Source organism: Hippopotamus amphibius, chromosome 17 (assembly GCF_030028045.1).
Source record: "Hippopotamus amphibius kiboko isolate mHipAmp2 chromosome 17, mHipAmp2.hap2, whole genome shotgun sequence".
NCBI lineage: Eukaryota > Metazoa > Chordata > Mammalia > Artiodactyla > Hippopotamidae > Hippopotamus > Hippopotamus amphibius.
In genome coordinates, this window is record NC_080202.1 from 42,904,926 (window position 1) to 42,924,288 (window position 19,363).

General features: G+C 38.7%; 1 protein-coding gene across 1 annotated transcript in view; it reads left to right on the forward strand.

Moving 5' to 3' along the window:
- LOC130839753 (leucine-rich repeat-containing protein 37A3-like) overlaps positions 1-19,363 on the forward strand; it is a 52,180-nt gene that overhangs the window by 16,776 nt on the left and 16,041 nt on the right. The window contains exons 5-8 of the mRNA XM_057714128.1: positions 2,598-2,669; positions 3,292-3,372; positions 12,924-12,995; positions 13,508-13,582. Coding sequence (XP_057570111.1) covers positions 2,598-2,669; positions 3,292-3,372; positions 12,924-12,995; positions 13,508-13,582 — 300 coding nt within the window. The remainder of the gene's footprint in view (positions 1-2,597; positions 2,670-3,291; positions 3,373-12,923; positions 12,996-13,507; positions 13,583-19,363) is intronic.

Consider the following 19,363-nt stretch of genomic DNA (forward strand, 5'->3'; position numbering starts at 1 on the left):
GTTCCTGTTTTTTTGTTTCTTCGTTTGTTTTGGTTTGGTTTTTTAGGTTGCGCTCCACAGCTTTCAGGATCTTAGTTCCCCCAAGCAGGAATTTGACCTAGGCCCCCAGAAGTAGAAGGGCTGAGTCCACTGGGCCTCCAGGGAATTCGCTCTCCAGCTTCTTTATCAAGGAAGAAATGCTTGCATAGTAGTTCTGTTTTTTTAGGGATAAGTAGATACTGTGTCCATTGCTATAAAAGCTCAGTTTTTGTCCTTTGTTCATGGCATCCAAAGCTGTGTATGTCATTAATCCTTTTCAAGCCAAGTAATGATCCTCTAGGGAAACAGATTCTTCTTGCAAATTTAAAAGGCTTAGGGAAGTGAGTATAAAGAGCCTCACATGCCACCTTTTAAAAATAGTTATTTTAATTATCAAACTTTCAAAGCCTTAAGGGGCAACCACTTTTGTTTAGATAGATGTATTTATTTATTTATTTATTTACTTACTTACTTACTTATTTACTGGCAGCATTGGGTCTTCGTTGCTGCTCTAGGGCTTTCTCTAGTTGTGGTGAGTGGGGGCTTTTCATTGCGGTGGCTTCTGTTGTTGCAGAGCACTTGCTATAGGCATGTGGGCTTCAGTAGTTGTGGCATGTGGGCTCTGTAGTTGTGTCCTGCAGGCTTTACAGCACATATGCTGTAACTACTGAGCCCACATGCTGCGACTACTGAAGCCACTGCCCCTAGAGTGCAGGCTTAGTAGTTGTGTCACACGGGCTTAGTTGCTCCATGGCATGTGGGGTCTTCCCAGACCAGGGATCAAACCTGTGTGCCCTGCATTGGCAGGCAGATTCTTAAGCACTGTGGCCACCCAGGACGTCCCACAACCACTTTTGTATTAGCCTCCTTCTCTGCTATCTGGGCTGCAAACCTTACAAACACAGTTTGGAGAAAAACAAGATAACTGCTCAGTGGATTAGGCCCGTCATTCCTTCTACTATAAAATACTTTATAAGCTGATTATTTCATGTTAGCATAGGTATTCTCATTCTTTAAAAAGCAATGCCAATCAATAAAAAAGCTTAAAAAGAATATGCGAATATGTACTATGCCGAGTGTTGTGAACACAAAGATGGGTAAGACAGGATTCCTTTTAGCAACTCCTGATCCCACACGGAAAAGAAACACATAAGCTCAAACCATAATGACAAAGTGCTGTAGAGACACAGAAGAGGGAACCATGAAGTAATAAAACTGCGTTTCTTTTCAAACATTTTCCTCCTTCTGTTCCCTCCTCAGATATTTGTTGATTTTATAAATATTTGAGTTTGCTTTATGTCCATGCATTGGCTTTAACCATGATAGACAATGTGCATGAGCAAGACCTAGTCCATACTTCCAAGGAGCTTATGCTCAGAGGAAATGGGATAAATGGGATACAAAAGGAGCTACATTTTAGAAAAGAAATGGATATGGGCAATGAGAGCTGTAAGTTGGTGTTGCGGCACAGAAGAGGGAAAGAAAGACTTCAAATTGGGTCAGGGAAGATGTTACCAGCACAACGCTGTTTAGATGGGACCTGGAAGGGCCGTTGGGTATCATCAGACAGACATCTGAGGAAGAATAAGCTTGCAAAAGGAAGGTGGGAGAAAGGCAAAACACAGGAAGAACGCTTTGAGAACCTGTAGAGTACAAGCAGGGAGAGCAGGAGATTAGAGCCAGATTATCTAGGGCTTTGCAGGCCAAGCCGAGGCTAAGATGCCAAGCCACCATGTTACCACAGCAGTGCTCTGAAACAGTCACTTGGAGGACTTGTTAAAACACAAGCTCCACCCCCATAGTTACTGATTCAGTCGGTCCAGAGTAGGGCTGAGTATTTGTGTCCTCGGTAAGTTCACAAGTGATGCTGGTGTTTGGAATCACCTTTGGAGAGTTAATTGGTAGATTGTGTGGAGGGTGGCTTAGAAAGGGAGAGAGTGGAGGTGGCAACAGCAGTCAGAAGACAGTTCTACCCATCCAGGTGAAATGAGAGACTAAGCTGGAATCAATGGCAGTAAGATAGCTATAGTCAAGAGTGGATATTTTCAAATAAAAGTCAATATGATAGAAGGTATGATACGGAATTAAAGTTGCATATTGATGAGAGGAGTAACTTCCTTTCAAGTTGAATGAAAGGATATCTTTTATTTCTTCTGGTACTGAAGTGGCCTAGAAAAATAGAACTAAGTGGGAAGTGTGGAAATATAAGAATATTCACTTTACGATTAGAAATTATAATGATAGTTGGAGATAAAAACTTTGAGCTCATAATCTAGACTATGATGAGACCACAAAAGGTGGAATCTAATCAATTCTTCTGCTCTCAGGAAAGATTACCTCCAAAGTCTATCTAGACCTAAACTTGTATATTTAATTTATGAAGGTCATGAGGGTGAGACTCTTAAGAGAGGTGAAGGCAGGGTTAGGGGCTCTGGAAGGTTCAAATAACATTCCTCAAGATTTGGAGTTTAGACCAGAGCTACTTATTTATTATTATCATTCTAACCTCTACTAGTGATTGCTACTAATTAGATACCTAGTAGCTAATTGAGGCAATATATTCCTTTTCCTTTTCCTAGAGATTTATCCTGCAATAAAATACAGTCTATTGAAAGACGTACATTTGAACCGCTACCTTTTTTGCAGTTTATGTAAGTAACAAATGTAACTTCATTATATTTGGAAGTTTTATACCACAAGTTTTTATAAAATTAGTTACTCATTTTGAAATACGATTACAATTACTACTAAAATTATGTAGCAAATCCTTTTTGTCCCTAGCAAAGATTAGTGTGAGAAGTATTACACAGATCAGAGTGAATCGTTGTAGAGCAGTGGTTCTCAAGCAGGGTGATTTTGCATGCAGGTGACATTTGGCAATGTCTGGAGGTGGTTTTGCCTGTCAGGCCTCTATATGCTGCTGCCACCTAGTGGACAGAGGCCAGAGATGCTGCGAAACATCCAACAGTGTACAGGAGAGCCCCCCACAACAAAGAATTATCCAGCCCAAGACGTCAATAGTGCTGCTTTTCTAGAGAAATAAAGATCACATCACGCAGTATTTACTGAGCATTTACTGTTTTGTATCTAGTGCACCACATATATAATCATGAAAGGATAAAGCATGATATCTTCCACAGTGAGATTTCTTTAAGTGTATGGAGGGAGTAGTGATGTTATGTTTCCTCACATAGAAATTAGAATTATTACCAAAGGATAAATTCTGAAAGAATGTATATTTTTCTTCTTCTGCTGCTTGTCTTTTCTTTGTAGAAATCTAGGTTGCAATCTACTCACAGAACTGAGCTTTGGAACGTTTCAGGCCTGGCATGGAATGCAGTTTTTACATAAGTTGTAAGTAAAGTAGAAGATGAATACATATAAAAATTTCTGTGTGAGAACATCATACACTTATTGGTTAGCTGGGTGTAAGCCCAGTAGGAATTCTGGAAAGTATGTCTTCAGATCCATTTGGTTTTTTTCGAATGAGGAAACGAAGGTACAAAGAGGGCAAGAGACTTGTCTAACTCATATGTATGAAATGCTCTGCTTTCCATAGTACTGATCTTTCGCACAGGCAATCAAAAGCACCAAGCGAAAACACTCAAATTAGCATTGTCACGGAATCCCAGTGCTGCTGCTCCAATATGCGAATGGTCCGTGAAATGCCACGTTTGAATTTACACTGATTTCCTGGTCATGTGCAGAGTTCCACACTGCTTGAAGTGTATGCAACACAGAGCTGCAAAGAACTAAGTTTAGCACAGAATTCTTCAGGGAGCAAAAGGTGTGGCTGCTTCCTCAACCATTATTAGCTTCTTTTAAATGGTGAAGCAGAAAGAATTCCTGAACACCCACCACAGGGCTCTCCCCAGCCTCCCAGAACATTATTTTTCAAAAAGCATGTACCTCTGAAGTGAATCATCTGTAGCCAATAGGAAGCTTTGAGGTATGGAATAAGTTGTTGTTTGTGTTCAGCTGTAGTGTGAAAAGTATACAGAAAATACATTGCTGTAGCCTGATTCTATATGCAGTACTTTCTTTCCTGACTAGTCTTCAATAAGAAATGTGGGTTTTAGACCCCTTCAGCTGAAAAATTCTGTGATTTCTCTGTGACACAAGCAAATCATAGTGGGTACGTTCAATGGCCAGAAGAGGTAAAGAGCCTCCTCTCCACCTGGCTTTGGAAAAGACTCTTACCTGTCTTGTGGTTCAGAAACCCACTGTCACACAGTTCATTTTAGGTTAATGGAGGTGCTGAGGGTGTCTCTGGAGCTGGAGTAACAGTTCCTGCAGATGCCAATCTGTGGCGGCCTCCTTCTTCCCCTCATTAGTTTGCTGATGCCTACCTTGGGGAGAGAGCACCCAGCGCACCAGAGAGCAGGCTCCTGAGGTCCCTCCACCAGGAGGTTTCAGTAGCGTCAGTACAATGTCTTACACTCACCGCCTTTTCTGAACATTTTATGAGACCAGGCATCTCTTATAAGAATCGGAGTTTCACTATGGTTATGTAGGCAACACAGGAAAATAAACAGTGGGAAATAAATAAGTAAATAAATAAATAAAGGCATCACAGTTGATAAAAATGAATGAATTCATTCAAAAACATTCACCAAGTGCCATGCCCACTGTGTATCAGCACTGTACTAAGTGCTGGGCACACAAACAAGACTAGGACAGGGACTTTGTCCCCAGGAAACTGGAAGGAGGAAGATGGACGTTGATGGGAAAACATATGAGAGCCATTCTAGCACCTGTGCAGCAGGGTAACAAGACCGACAACAAAGTAGAAAATGGGTGGTGGGTTAGAAGAGATTCCTAATGGAAGAGGCAGCAATGTCTTCCTTTGGAATGTCTGTGTTCATCTTAAAAGACAGAAAAAGGTAACGCAAGAAGCAGAGCTATCTGGTGTTGGAAAGAAATTAACACTATACTCCTAAAACTCACTCACTGTTACTTTCAAAAGATTGTCACAATATAGTAAGTGTGTATTGGGGGTAGACCTCTTTCTTTGTTTTGGGTCAGGTCTTTCTAATAGACAAACTAATTTGCTTCAGGAAACATTTGCCATGCTGAGATATGAACGTTATCGCATCTCTTCCAAAGGCAAGCTGCCAAGGGAAGATGCCACCCTCGCGTTGTCATTTTATTACCTATAATGACACATTACTGGGATGTTTATAAGTTGAAGCAGTGTTTTCCTCTGCTTAAATAAGATTGGAAAAGGGCCCCAGCTGAGATGGATTTATCATGAATTGAATGAAGCTTCCACTTCAGGGCTCCTCACTGTCCTGGGAGGGGGTCCTAGCGATTTTCATATTCATCACTTTGCATGTCTTTCTTTATTAGATAGGATTTCCCAAAGTAGATGAGGTGTAGGCCTCACAAAACCTTGATTCCTCGCCAGGTTTCCAGTGATTATAACGCAGTAGGTTTCTTGAATGAAGCCTCTAGGTTATTGACAAACACCGGGGGAACTAGTTAGCAGTGTGGCAGTCCTGTTTGAATCTGAAATCTACCTCACAGATGAGCCAAGAGCTTATTAATTAATAAGGTACCACTCTTTGAATGGTGGTAATAATCACATCTCTTTCAGATGAAATCAGGAATGAAATGTATTTTGGAGAACCAGCAGTGGTTGGTAATCCTAAATGTTAAGTATACTTTCTTTTCTGAGATTAAAGTGCTTCTCCTTCATTCACCTACACAGGTCCAGACTGATGGCTTATTTTTAAACATTTTTTTAGTCACATCATTGGTTCTAACAACACAAACTCCATGAGTTTTAGAAACTGAAGGACTCTACAGTGTCAAAAGGCAATATAGGGATCGTTGCCCGCATCCTCCACCAAAAAAAAATTAATTAATTAAAAAAAAAGAAAAAAAGAAAAAAAAAAAGGCAATATAACTCATCCAGACAGAGCACATTCACATGCTGGCTTGTCTGTGGTACATCGATATTGTACCAAGGACATGAGCACTGAGAGAGATTAAGAGGAAACTCCAAGCCTTATCCCTATTATTTACCCCTCGGTTGAGAATATCAATGAGATAGGTGTGGCCACACTGTGAAGGCAAATTGAGCTGGGGTCCCAGAGCCGCCCTCATGCTCCCCCAGTCAGCCAGCATTGGTTTCCTTTAGAAGCTGTGTGCACACAAAAGTTTACACTGTTCAGGGTGTTGTTATCACTGTTTAGTATGTACTGGCATCCTGGCAGCTTCTCAGATTCAAAAAGGCATACACATTAAAAATGAAAATAACTTGGGTCTGGCCTTTGGGGTGATTTAAGGTGGCTGTTTTATTTGTAAGAGTTCCAAATGTTGAGACTGTCACACCCAGCAACTACTATACTTTTCTTCTCCCAACTACATCTTGTTCTTCCCACCTGTATAACAAGGTATCTTCTTTTTCTCAGAAGCATGGTAATTCTCCCGTGCCCTGTAACGTTTCTTTAATACCTACACTTCTTAGGTGCTTATTATGTTCCAGGCAGTATACTAAGTACTCGTACTTATTACACAGGTAAGATAGTGTGCCTAAGGCTTTTAGCATAGTGCTTGGTACGTGGTAAGTGCTGAATACATATGACCTCACAATTCTATTTTCCCAGCAGCGCTTATTATCCCCATTTTGGGGATGAGGAAACTGAAACTCAGAGATGTTGGATAACTTGCTAGATTCACACTGTTGATAAGTGGCAGAACCACTTCTGAGCTTTGCAAGCAATTGTCTACGCGGCTCTTCATTTCCTTGTAATAGGAGCTAAATAATGACCACTTGGCTTTTTCTGCATTGTATCTTGCAGTTGGCTTCTAACTTGAATAGGCCCTTTAGAGCAGAGAGCTTTTTCCCTGTGAGAATTTAACGGCTCTGGAGCTCCTGGCTGTGTGACCTCTGGGCATCCCCAGAATTTCTGCCAGTGGCCAGTGGAGATATGACATCATTACTTCTGTTTGGTTTTTTTCATAAATTTATTTATTTATTTATGTATTGGCTGTGTTGTGTCTTTGTTGCTGCGCGAGGGCTTTCTCTAGTTGTGGTGGGCAGGGGCTATTCTTTGTTGTGGTGCACGGGCTCTAGGTGCACGGGCTTCATTAGTTGTGGGACATGGGCTTAGTAGTTCTGGCTTGCGAGCTCTAGGTGCAGGCTCAGTAGTTCTCGTGGATGGGCTTAGTTGCTCTGCATCATGTGGGATATTCCGGGACCAGAGATCAAACTGGTTTCCCCTGCACTGGCAGGCAGATTCTCAACCCCTGCACCACCTGGGGAGTCCCAACATCATTACTTCTGAGCACCTACTCTGTGCCCAGCCTATGCTAGGTGCTTTGCATACACTCTTTTCATTTCATCCTCAAATTGCCTTATGAGGTAAATGGTACTAAGTAAGACTCAGAGATGTTCATTGCTCAAGTCACTGTACCAGACAGTGACAGCCAGAATTCAAACCCAGGTCTGCCTGATTCCACAGCCCTTGCATCTTCCTCTGTTCCTCACTGCCAGGGACTCTACGTCAAGGCTATTCTCAGAACTTGACTTAAGATACAGATTCACCATTTCAGATTCTTTCGGAATTTCCTCCTGAGAAAGGGTTTACATGATGCAGTTGGACATCCTGTATTGCAGAGCCTCTCATGGGGAGTCGTGTTCTCATGGACCTATGTAGATGAATAACAGAAGAGGGTTACTCCATCCCAAAATACTTCACACATATTGGAACAGGGTCTAGGTCACTCTGCTTATTTCTTTGACTACCTGCCCCCTGCCTTGGGATTCTAGCATAGAGATTTTAGAGTTGTCTTATTTTAAATTTATTTTCACGGCCTGCTTTGGACATTTTTTTCAGTTAAAGCTCTTAGGATTTCCGTACATTCAGGACAGTGATGACATGCTTCAGTCCTCAGTTCTTCTGTGTCTCCTCAGTTAATAAAAAGGAAATGTAGTCCATCTGTCTGGACCTGTATAGAAGAATGTGGAGAAAAAAAAATAGCAGGGAAGAAGTGTTCCCTTATTTTGTGAGCTTCCTTTAATCTGTCCCATTGTTCTACAGCAAAAGGCTCATGCAGAAACATCTGAATTTTCTTCTTCAAATAAGATATATTTTTAAGAACCATTGAGAAGAACATTTTTTAAACTTTGACTCTGAGATGGTCTTTTGAGGCTGATAAACACTGTTGCCACGTTTTACTTCTGTAAAGATAAGCTCATGAATATCAAAAAGGCAATGGACTAGGAGTCAGCATACCTGTTATCTGTAAAATGAGGAAGTTGAACCAAAATGGAAATAAGCTCTAGTGCAGTGTCCACTGTGAATCTAAAGCCATCTGTGCTGTGGTTTGTGGGAAATCAGTTGCTGTAGGGTCCCCAAATTGAGCTGTTGACTCCGTTCTCACTCATTCTCCCCGTTGCCCAGGCACAAACTTAGTGAATAAAAGATGGCACTAAAGACAGGAGGAAATAGGATAATTTGGCCCCATAGTTTGATTTCATTAGGGATAAACACAAGGATATTACTCTGTTAGAGAAGGGCTGCTTGGTTGAGAAGAAACACTGAGCTTATGGGACCATGGCCGTGGACCTCTAAAGAAAAGTGAAGGGTTAGAGGACTGCGATAATTTTGGAGGAAGGAGAACACACTGCTAAATTGTTTTGACTCATATTGCTTTATAGTCATTCTTGATGACTGGGGAAAAGTGGGCAAAGGAAGATGCAGAGGTGAAGGAATTTACTTGCACAGGAGCGCACCAGTGATCTGGCAGGATTTAATGCCAATTTTTTTTCTCATAGCCTCAAAGTTTGAGGAACTGTGCTTAACCAGACATGTGACACTCACATTCTTTCTAACGTTATCATACTGGCTGTTAACTGAGTGTTACAAATCAAACAAGTTTAATTGTACTAAGAAAATCTAGAAGAATGGGCTACAGTAGGAAGCATAGGGGACTTGCCAAGGCAAGAACAAGCTGCATGGCTCCCAGCCTCACCACTGACCGCCTCTGACCTTGGTCATGGAGCAGTCTGAACCTTCACTCCTGCTTTCTCCATCTGCCAACATGTTTGGTCTGCAGCCAACTGGTGTCCTGTATTTTACAAGATACTTTCTTTTTCTTGAGATACAATCCACATAATGTGAAATGGGACATTTTAAAGTCAATGATTCAATAGACAGACAGTTTCATCAGTTCCACAAAGAGATACTGCACCCATGAGCTATCACTCTCCATTTCTCCCTCCTCCCAGGCCCTGGCAACTACGAATTTGCTTTCTGTTTCTACAGATTTGCCAATCCTGCACACTTCATACAAACAAAATATGTGGCTTTTTTGTGTATCTGGCTTCTTTGACGTAGCGTTATTTCCAAGGTTCATCCATGTTGTAGCATATAGCAGTACTTCACTCCTTTTTAAGGCTGAATAATATTCCATTGTGTAGATATGCCACGGTTATTCTTCCATCCATCAGTTCATAGACATTTGTGTTGTTTCCACTTTTTGGCTGTTATGAAGAATGCTGCTTTGAACATTCACAAGTGTTTGTTTGGACATAGTTTTTAAAATCTTTCTTGGGTGTATAGCTAGGAGTGGAATTACTGGGTCACAGGATAAGTGTTAGCTGAACTTTCTCAAGGACCTGCCAGACTGTTTCTTGCAGTGGCTGCACTATTCCCACCAGCAAGGTATGAGGTTTCCAGTTTCTCCATATACTCGCCAGCATTTGTTATTGTCTGTTTGATTATAGCCATGTTAGTATTAAGTATCAATAGTATCTCATTGTGGCTTTGATTTGTACTTCCGTAATGATTTAAGACATTGAGCATCTTTTCATATGCTTATTGGCCATCTGTATATCTTCTCTGGAGCAATTTAAAAATTACTTATCTTTTTATTGAGTTGTAAGAGTTCTTTATATTTTCTGGTTGTTCTGAATACTAGACCTTTATCAGATATATGAGTGGCAAATATTTTCTCCCATTCTATGTGTTTTTTCACTTTCTTGATAGTGTCCTTGGAAGCAGAAGCATTTTTAATTTTTATAAAGTCCATTTCATCTATGTTTCCTTTGGTTGTTTGTGCTTTGGTATCATATCTAAGAAACTGCTGCCTAATGCAAGGTCATAAAGATTTATTCTTGTGTTTTCTTCTAAGAGTTTTACAGCTTTAGCTCTTACATTTGGATATTTGATCCATTTGGAGTTAATTTTCATATATGGTGGGACGTGGAGGAGTCCAGCTTGCTTATTTTGTGTGTGGATGTACACTTGTCCCAGCATCATTTGAAAAGACTGTTGTTTCCACATTGAGTTGTTTTGGCCCCCTTGTTGAAAATCAATAGACTATAAATGTGAGGGTTGACTTCTGTACCGTCAATTCTGTTCCATCGATTTACATGTCTATTCTTATGCCAGTACCACACTCTGACTGCAGTAGCTTTGAACTGAGTTTTGAAAGCAGGATGTGTGAGTCCTCCCACTTTGTTCTTTACCAACATTGTTTGGGTTATGCGGTTTCCTTGAACGGCCATATGAATTTTAGAATTCGCTTGGCAATTTCTGGAAAGAAGTCAGCTGGGATTTTGATAGGAATTGCACTGAAACCATACGCCAATGGGAAGTAGTGAAATTTTAATAATATTCTCTTCCGATCCGTGAACACAGTGTGTCTTTACATTGATTTAGATCTTCTTCAATTCTTTCAACAGCTTTGTACTTTTCAGTGTGACTCTTGCACTTATTTGGTTAAATGTTTTCCTGAGTACTTTATTTTTTTGATGCTGTTACACATGGAATTGTTTTCTTAATTTCATTTTTGGATTCCTCATTGCTGGTGTATAAAAATACAGCTCGTTTTTGCATATTGATCTTCTATCCTGCAACCTTGCTGAACTCCTTTATTAATGCTAGCAGTTATTTCCGTAGATTCCCAGGAATCTGTCTTGTGGTCGTCCAGCTTCCCAGCAATATGTGGGGACATTTCAAAGTCTCTGGGGACATCTCATTCCTCAGCTCTTCTTTTTAAGCGTTTTGGTTAGGCTGTTTTTTGCCCCAAAGTGTCATCCATTGCCTCATGCAACTGCCATGTTAAAGTATTTACTTGAAAATGTGTTCCAAAACTGCCACCTGAGGAGAGGCTTTTCGTTCTAGGCAGCTCTCAGTCAGGTCAAAGGCAAGGCTTTCAAGTGAGGTCTTCCAGGGAACCACCAGACATGTAAAACAATGGCAGTTCTTTGGGAATGAGGCTTTGAAGGGCCTCCCAGTCCATTCTGCCCCCTCTGGTACCAGGGATGTGGGCTATTTTTCAAGGTTACCGCTGGCATGGAGAGCAAAGGTCAAGGACAAATTAAAGCAACACAGATCTCATTGTTCTTATAGAAATTCATTCATTTTCCTTGAATAAGTTGTCCCCCTTGCCGTTTGCTGCAAGCCCATTGGTTAAATTGCCCGAGTTCAGAAAAAGTTGATTCTGACCTATTTTTGCCAGTTTTGTTGTTGTCGTTGCTTTTAGGGAGGGATGAATTTTCAGATGTCCTTACTCCATCATTTTTACTGATTTGCCTGCAACATTTTAAAAAATCTCTAAAGTCTCAGTGAGCATAGGCTAATTAATATTTATCATGGGAGATGATTCAGGAAAAGAAATAAAAAGAGAAAATAGAATTCTCATAGATGCTCTCCCACATGGGCAGATGAAGTTTGAAAATGTATTTCTGTATTTATTGCTCTCAAAATTAAGGTTAAAATAACAGATATTTTATCCCCCTGCCTTTTTTTTTTTTCGCCCCTTTTTTTAAATACAGGTTAAACACAGGCTTTAGAGTCAGAACTGAGTTCAAATTCCAGCTCTGCTTCTTAGCTTGATGACTTAGGACAAGTTATATAATTTCTCAGTCCCTCAGTTTCCTTAACTGTTAAATGGGGTAATATATCTATCACATAAGGTTACTGTGAAGATTAAATGTGAAATGCTGATCACACATGCCTGGCAACCCAAAAGATATTAGTTGTGATAATTATCTTTATAATAGTCTACCAAAATATGCTAATATTTCTTGAGTAGAATTAGCCTAAAGGCAGATTTTGTTTTCTTTCTTCCTGTTTCTTTTGGTTCTTTTTTTTTCCCCCTATGTGTCTTAGAAAATCGATTGCAGCATTTTGGAATAAAAATTTGTTCCCCAAAATGAATTTGTTCATTTATTGATGTATAAACAAAATGTTATTTATTTATTCAACAACCATTTATTAAATACCTAGTAAAGAATAGGCACTATGTCAGGCACAGGGATAACAATGAAAATGAAGTGTGGTCCCTGCTCTCAAGATGCTGATAACCTAGGAGACTGACAAGTAAGCAGGTGATTACATACACAGGAACAAAGGCTCTGATACAAGGATACACATGGGACTCCATGATGGCAGTATGGCTTTCACCAGTTCCTTTTGGATTTATGTCTTCTTTGGCTTCAGAATGAAGGAATTGGTCCTCTTTTTGTCTTTAACTGGGTAGTTTAAACCATGAAATTTAAAAAAATTTCTAGATATGAAAAAAAAAACCACCTTGAATTATAAAAGACACTAGAAATAGTATTTCTTACAGAGCAAGGGCTTGCTAGCAGCATAGTCACTTCTAGGATTTTTGACCTGAAAAGTTCCTTGGCATATTTGTTCTTTGCTATCCACTTTTTTCCTATTGTGTTTTTCTGTTTCTCTTCTCCACTTTATCATCTAGAGACCTGGGTAGTTCCCAAAGCAAGGATGCTTTACGGATTCTAAGGGTGATTCATAGGTAAAGACAGAAAATGATTTTTTTTTTTACCTTCAAGTTCCATACCAAAAAAAAAAAAAAAAAAGAATGCAAACTTTCATGGAAGTAATTGAAAATGCCAATAATTTTAATTCCATCCCATTTTCCAGAATTCTCAATCGTAATCCTTTGACAACAGTTGAAGATTCTTACCTTTTTAAATTGCCAGCGTTAAAATATTTGTAAGTATTGCAGTTTCATGGCTCATGAGGTAATTTCTGTTCTTTTTTACTTTCGTCAGATTGAGTATTTTGGCTAAAAAGCCATAATTTAAATTTTAACTGGGTTATTGAAAGAAGAGTTATTGGCAAAGAAAAGGATTAAGAAAGAATATATATGCGTCAGACAGCCAGCAGAGGAAGCGAACAGTGTTGAAGAGCACATATAGATATGGAACATGTAGATGCATGCAGGACTATTGTTTATCCCAGAAAGCAAAAAAAAAGAGTGATCAAAAGAGGTAGATGCAATTGAAAACAAAAAATTAGGATAATAAAACAAAATTGTACTATTCAGCACCAAGGTCATTAATATGATGATGCAAACTTAAATTTCTTCCCTAAGAGCTGTTTGGAATTATCAGCTATGGCAAATAAGAAGCCAGAATTGAAGGAATCACATGTTAAGTATCTTTTTGAGTTTAGAATTTTTGTCTTTCGGTTTATATCATTGCATGTTTGGGCTTCTCCTTCAGAGACATGGGAAGAACACACGTGTCACTTACAACAGTTGAAAGCATCCTGATGATGAACCTTGAATTGGAGAAACTGTAAGTTGGTTTTCTTACATTTATTTTCATTCAATTGTTTTTATAGGCTTTTTTTCATTATTTTCTTAAGTCAGATTTCTTTACGTACGAGGGTGAGTCAAAAATTATCTGTACTCTGGCTGTAGAATTTATAGAAGTTTTAACATAACTGGAGGAGTGTGGATAAATTTTGACTCACCCTCGTATAATTTTCATTGAATGAAATTCACTGTTTCTAAATATACAGTTTGATGTGTTTTGACAAACGTATAGTTCTGTAGCCACCACCACATCTGAGATATAGAAAACTTGTGCACTCCCAAAGACCCCTCATGTCCCTTTGCAGTCAAGCCAACCTCCTCCCACTACCAGCCCCTGGCAACCACCCGTCTGATTTCTGTCCATGTAGCTTTGTCTTTTCCAGAATATCTTATTAATGAAATCATTTGGTATGTGGCCTTTTCTTTTTGGCTCCTTTCACGTAGCCAGTCTCTTTGGAGAGTCATCTATGTTGTTGCAGCTGTCAGTAGTTCATTCCTTTCTACTGCTGAGTAGTAGTCTAGTTGTGTGGATATACAGGTTGTTTACACATTCATCATTTCATGAACATTTGAGTTTTTCTCGTTTTTTTGGCTGTTATGAACAAAGCCTCTAAAAACACTCATGTGTGTGAACATGTTTTCATTTCTTTGGTGTAAAATCCCTAAGGGTGGGTTGCTTCATCACATGCTAAGTGCATATTTAACTTCTTTAGAAACGGCTACACTGTTTTCTCAAGTGGCTGTGCCATTTTGCTTTCCCACCAGCCCTCTGTGAGAGTTGCAGCTGCTCCATGTCTTCATCTGATCCTTGTATTTGTTTTTTTTTTTTTTTATTTTATTTATTTATTTTTATTTTTTAATTTTTTTTGGGGGGATACACCAGGTTCAATCAACTGTTTTTATACACATATCCCCATATTCCCTCCCTTCCTTGACACCCCCCCTCGAGTCCCCCCCACCCTCCCTGCCCCAGTCCTCTAAGGCATCTTCCATCCTCGAGTTGGACTCCCTTTGTTATACAACAACTTCCCACTGACTATTTTACAGTTGGTAGTATATATATATATATATATATATCTTGTATTTGTTTTTAAACAAAGTTTAGCCTTTCTCGGAGGTGTGTAGTTGCATCTCATTGTGGTTTTCACTTGCTTTTCTCTAATAGCTGATGATGTTGAATGTCTATTCATGTGCAAATATCTTTTTAAGTGAAGTGTCTATTCAACTCCATTTTTAATTGGCTATTTATATTGTTTTAAGTGTGCTTTATATATAAAGCAATGGAAAAAGTCCTTTAAGATACGTGTTTAATAAATTTCTTCTCCCAGATTGTAACTTACCTTCATTGTATTAATGTGTCTCAGAAGACCAGAAGTTTTACAATTTTGATGAATTCTAAGTTAGCAATTTTTCTTTTTTTTTTTAATATTTATTTATTTATTTGGTTTTACTGGGTCTTAGTGGTGGCAGGTGGACTCCTTAGTCGCAGCTCGGGGGATCCTAGTTGTGGGTCACGGGCTTCTTAGTTGGGGCCTGTGAACTCTTAGTTGCTACATGTATGTGGGATCTAGTTCCATGATCAGGGATCAAATCCGGGCCCCCTGCATTGGGAGGTTAGAGTCTTAACCACTGCACCACCAGGGAAGTCCCTTAGCAATTTTTCTTATACGGTTTGTGCTTTTTTGTGTCTTATCTAAGAAACCTTTGTCTGAGACCCATTGTCTAATCCAGAATCACAAAGATTTTCTCCTGTTTTCTTCCAGAAGTTGTATAGTTACATTTAGGCCTATGATTCATTTGGAGTTAATTTTCATATATGGTGTGTGGGAAGGGTCAAATTTCATTTTTTTACATTTTAAAAAACTATTTTTGTAGGGCCCTGTCGTGACAATTTATTACACAACTGACAGCACCTTAAATTGTGCCATGCCCCCTCCAATATGGCAAGCTAATAGAAACCTCCTGTTATGACAAGACTAGTTGAGGGGATTGCATGAGATTAGTATGGGGAAAGGGCCCTACGTTTAGCAGTCTGTTCCAACCATCTTTGTCAGGTCAGTGGACAAGTGACTGTCGTCACCACACTGTCAAATCTGTTGGTCACTGCTCTAGCCTCATCTTCCTCAGCGTCCCACAGCACCTGCCACAATCTCGATCCCTCTCTTGTCAGCTCGATGCCTTCCTCTCTGGGTGTTCAAAATTATTTCCCTATATAGCTACACTACTGTTAATACACAGTAGTGAAGAAATTAAATTCCTACACAATAATATGACCTCATAAAGAGTTGCTATGCAGATTTCCCCAATTGTCTCTATTATATAATATTTTAACAGCTCTTTGAGGTGTAATTGACATACAGTAATCTGTGTTGACACACACACAGACACACACACACACACACACACAGACACACACACACACACACCATGAAGGCATCACCAAAGTCAAAATGTTCATCACCTCAAAATGTTGCTTGATATCTCTTTGGAATTCTTCTTTCCCATCATTCCTTGCCCTTCCCAACCCCCATGCAACCATTGATCTGCTTTCTGTTTGCATTTTCTAGAATTCTATATAAATGGAATCATACAGTGTATACTCTTTCTAACTGGCTTCTAACTCAGCATGATTATTTTAAGGTTCATCCCTATTGTTGCATATGTCAATATTCATTTCTTTTTCTTGCTGAATAGTATTCCATTATAGGGATATACCACTGTTTATCTATTCACCATGGATGGACATTTGAGTTGTTTCAGTTTTTGTCTGTTACAGATAAAGTTGCTATGAATGTTTGTGTACAAGTCTTTGTATGGATGTACACTTCCATTTCTCTAGGGTAAATACCTGCCAGTAGAATGGCTGGATCATTGGTAGGAGTATGCTTAAGTCTTTTTGTTTGTTTGTTTTGTTCTTTAATTTATGTTTTGTTTTTTTTTTGGCTGTGTTGGGTCTTTGTTCCTGTGCATGGGCTTTCCCTAGTTGCGGTGAATGGGGGTTACTCGTCTTTGCAGTGCGAGGACTTCTCAGTGCGGTGGCTTCTCTTGTTGTGCAGCCCAGGCTGTAGGTGCGTGGGCTTCAGTAGTTGTGGCATGCAGGCTCAGTCGTTGTAGTGCATGGGCTTAGTTGCTGTGCGGCATGTGGGATCTTCCTGGCCCAGGGATGTATCCTGTGTCCCCTGCACAGGATTCTTAACCATTGTGGCACTGGGAAGCCCTATGCTTAAGCTTTTAAAGAAACTTTTAAAGGAACCTATTTTCCACAGTGGTTTGATCATTTTACACCTCTACCAGCAGTATATGAGAGTGTATGCATTTTCTTTACATTTTGGCCAGTTCTTGCTATGCTCAGTATTTTTGATTTTAGGCAGTTTAATAGGTGTGTAGTGGTATCTCACTGTTGCATCCCTGATGATTCATCATGTCAGACATTTTCCCATATGCTTATTTTCCATCTGTATATCTTTAAATCTTTTGTCTATATTTTTTCTGGAGTTTTGAGGGGTCTTTATATATTCTTGAAACTAGTTCTTTATCCAGTATGTCAGTTGGTATTTTCTCCCATTCTGGGACTCATCTTTTCTTTGTCTCAGGAGAGTCTTTTGCAGGGCAGAAATTCTCTATTTTGATGATGTCTAATTTATCCATTTTTTTCATTTATTGATTATGCATTTGGCCTTATATCTAAGAAATCTTGCCTAACTCAAAGTCATAAAATTTTTCTCCTGTTTTCTTCTAGAAATTTTATAGTTTTAGGCTTTACATTTAGATCTTGAGTTCATTTCTGTACATGGTGTGGATTGAAGTTCATTTTTTTCCCCCTTGTGGATATTCAGTTGTTCCACCATCATGTGTTGAAAAGACTGTCGTTTCTATACTTAAATGCCTTTGAACCTGAAAGTTAGTTGTCCACATTGCTCTACTTCGGATCTTTCTATGTGTCCCTTTCATCTTTTTGTCTATCTTTACACTAATATCACAGTGTCTTCAAAGTGTAGCTTCATAAGCCTTGAAATCAGGTAGTATTAGTTCTTCAAGTTTGTTCTGTTTCAAAGTTGTTTTCATTATTCTAAATTTTATTTCCATATGAATTTTAGAATTAGCTTTTCAATTTCTGTAGAAAAGCCTACTGGAATTTTGGTCTATAAATCAATTTGGGGAGAACTGACGTTTTAACAATATTGAATCTTCAGATCCATAAATACATCATATCTCCATTTAATTAGGCCTTCCTTAATTGCCCCCAGCACTATTTTCCAGTTTCCAGTGTGCAAGTCTTTTACATCTTTTGTCAGATTTATCCTAAATATTATGTATGTTTGGTGCTATTATAAGTGGTATTTTAAAACTTTAATCTCTGATTGTTTGTTGAGACAAATTAATCTTTTTGTATGTTGATCTTGTACCCTGCAGACTTGATAAAGTTCCAGTAGCATTTTTGTAGATTCTGTCAGGTTTTCTACATAATCATGTTATCTGCAAATAAAGATAGTTTTACTTCTTCCTTTCCATTCTGAATATCTCTTTTCTTTTTGTTGCCCTGTTGCAGTGGCTAGAACCTTCAGTGCAATATCAAATCGAAGTAATGAGAGCAGTCATCCTTGCCTTTGTCCTGGTCTTGGAGAGAAAGCACTTTGCCTTTCACCATTAAATATGATGTTAGGTTTTCTGTAGAAGTCATTTATCAAGTTGAGGTAGTCTCCTTCCATTGCCAGTCTACTGAGGGCTGTTTTTTGCTTTAATCAGGAATGGATGTTAGATTTTGTCATATTTTCCCTATACCTGTTGCAACGATTATGTGATTTTTCTTGTTTAGTGTATTAACTTGGGTAAATTGATTTTCAAATATTAAACCAACCTTACATTCTTGAGATAAACCCCACTTGGTCATGATATATTATCTTTGTGTATATTATGGGATTTGATATGCTAAAATTTTGTTAAGAATGTTCACCTCTGTGTTCATGAGAGATATTGGTGTATACTTTTGTGTTCTTATAATGTCATTGTCTAATTTTGATATGGTGAAAGTTGGCCTTATAAATGAGTTGGGAAGTATTCTCTTCTCTTCAACTTTCTGGTAGAGGTTGTGTAGAATTGGCATTATTTTATTCCTTAAATGTCTGGTAGAATTCATCAGTTAAGCCACATGGACTTGAAGCTTTCTTTGTCCGAAGGTTTTAAACTGCACATCCAATTTCATTAACAGTGCTGTTTAAGTCACATCTTTATTTTTGAGGAAACTTCAGCAGTGCATGTCTTTCAAAGAATTTGTCCATTTCATCTTGAATTTATTGGTATAAGGAATCCTGTGATATTCTCTTATTATCCTCTTAATATCTGTAGTATTTTTTTCTTTGCCATTTTACTCATTTCTACTTTGATGTTTATTGTGTTCTTTCTTCTCTTACTCTGTGATTAATTCGCTCTCCTTTTTCTAGTTGAAGGTGGAAGGTGAGGAAGCTGAGGTTGGCATTAGCAACATCCCACATGTTGACATATTATGTTTTCAGTTTCAATCAGTTCAAAATAGTTTCTGATTTCCATCTTGATTTCTTCTTTGACCATAAAGTTACTTAGAAGTGTGTTGTTTAGTTTCCAAATATTTGGAGATTTTTTGGATTTGTTAATTTCTAATTTTATTCCTTTGTGGTCAGGGACATATACTGAATGACTAAAATCCTTTTAAATTCATTGAGACTTGTTTTATAGCCAATAAATTCTGGGAATAGACAAGAATATGATCTATTTTGGTAAATGT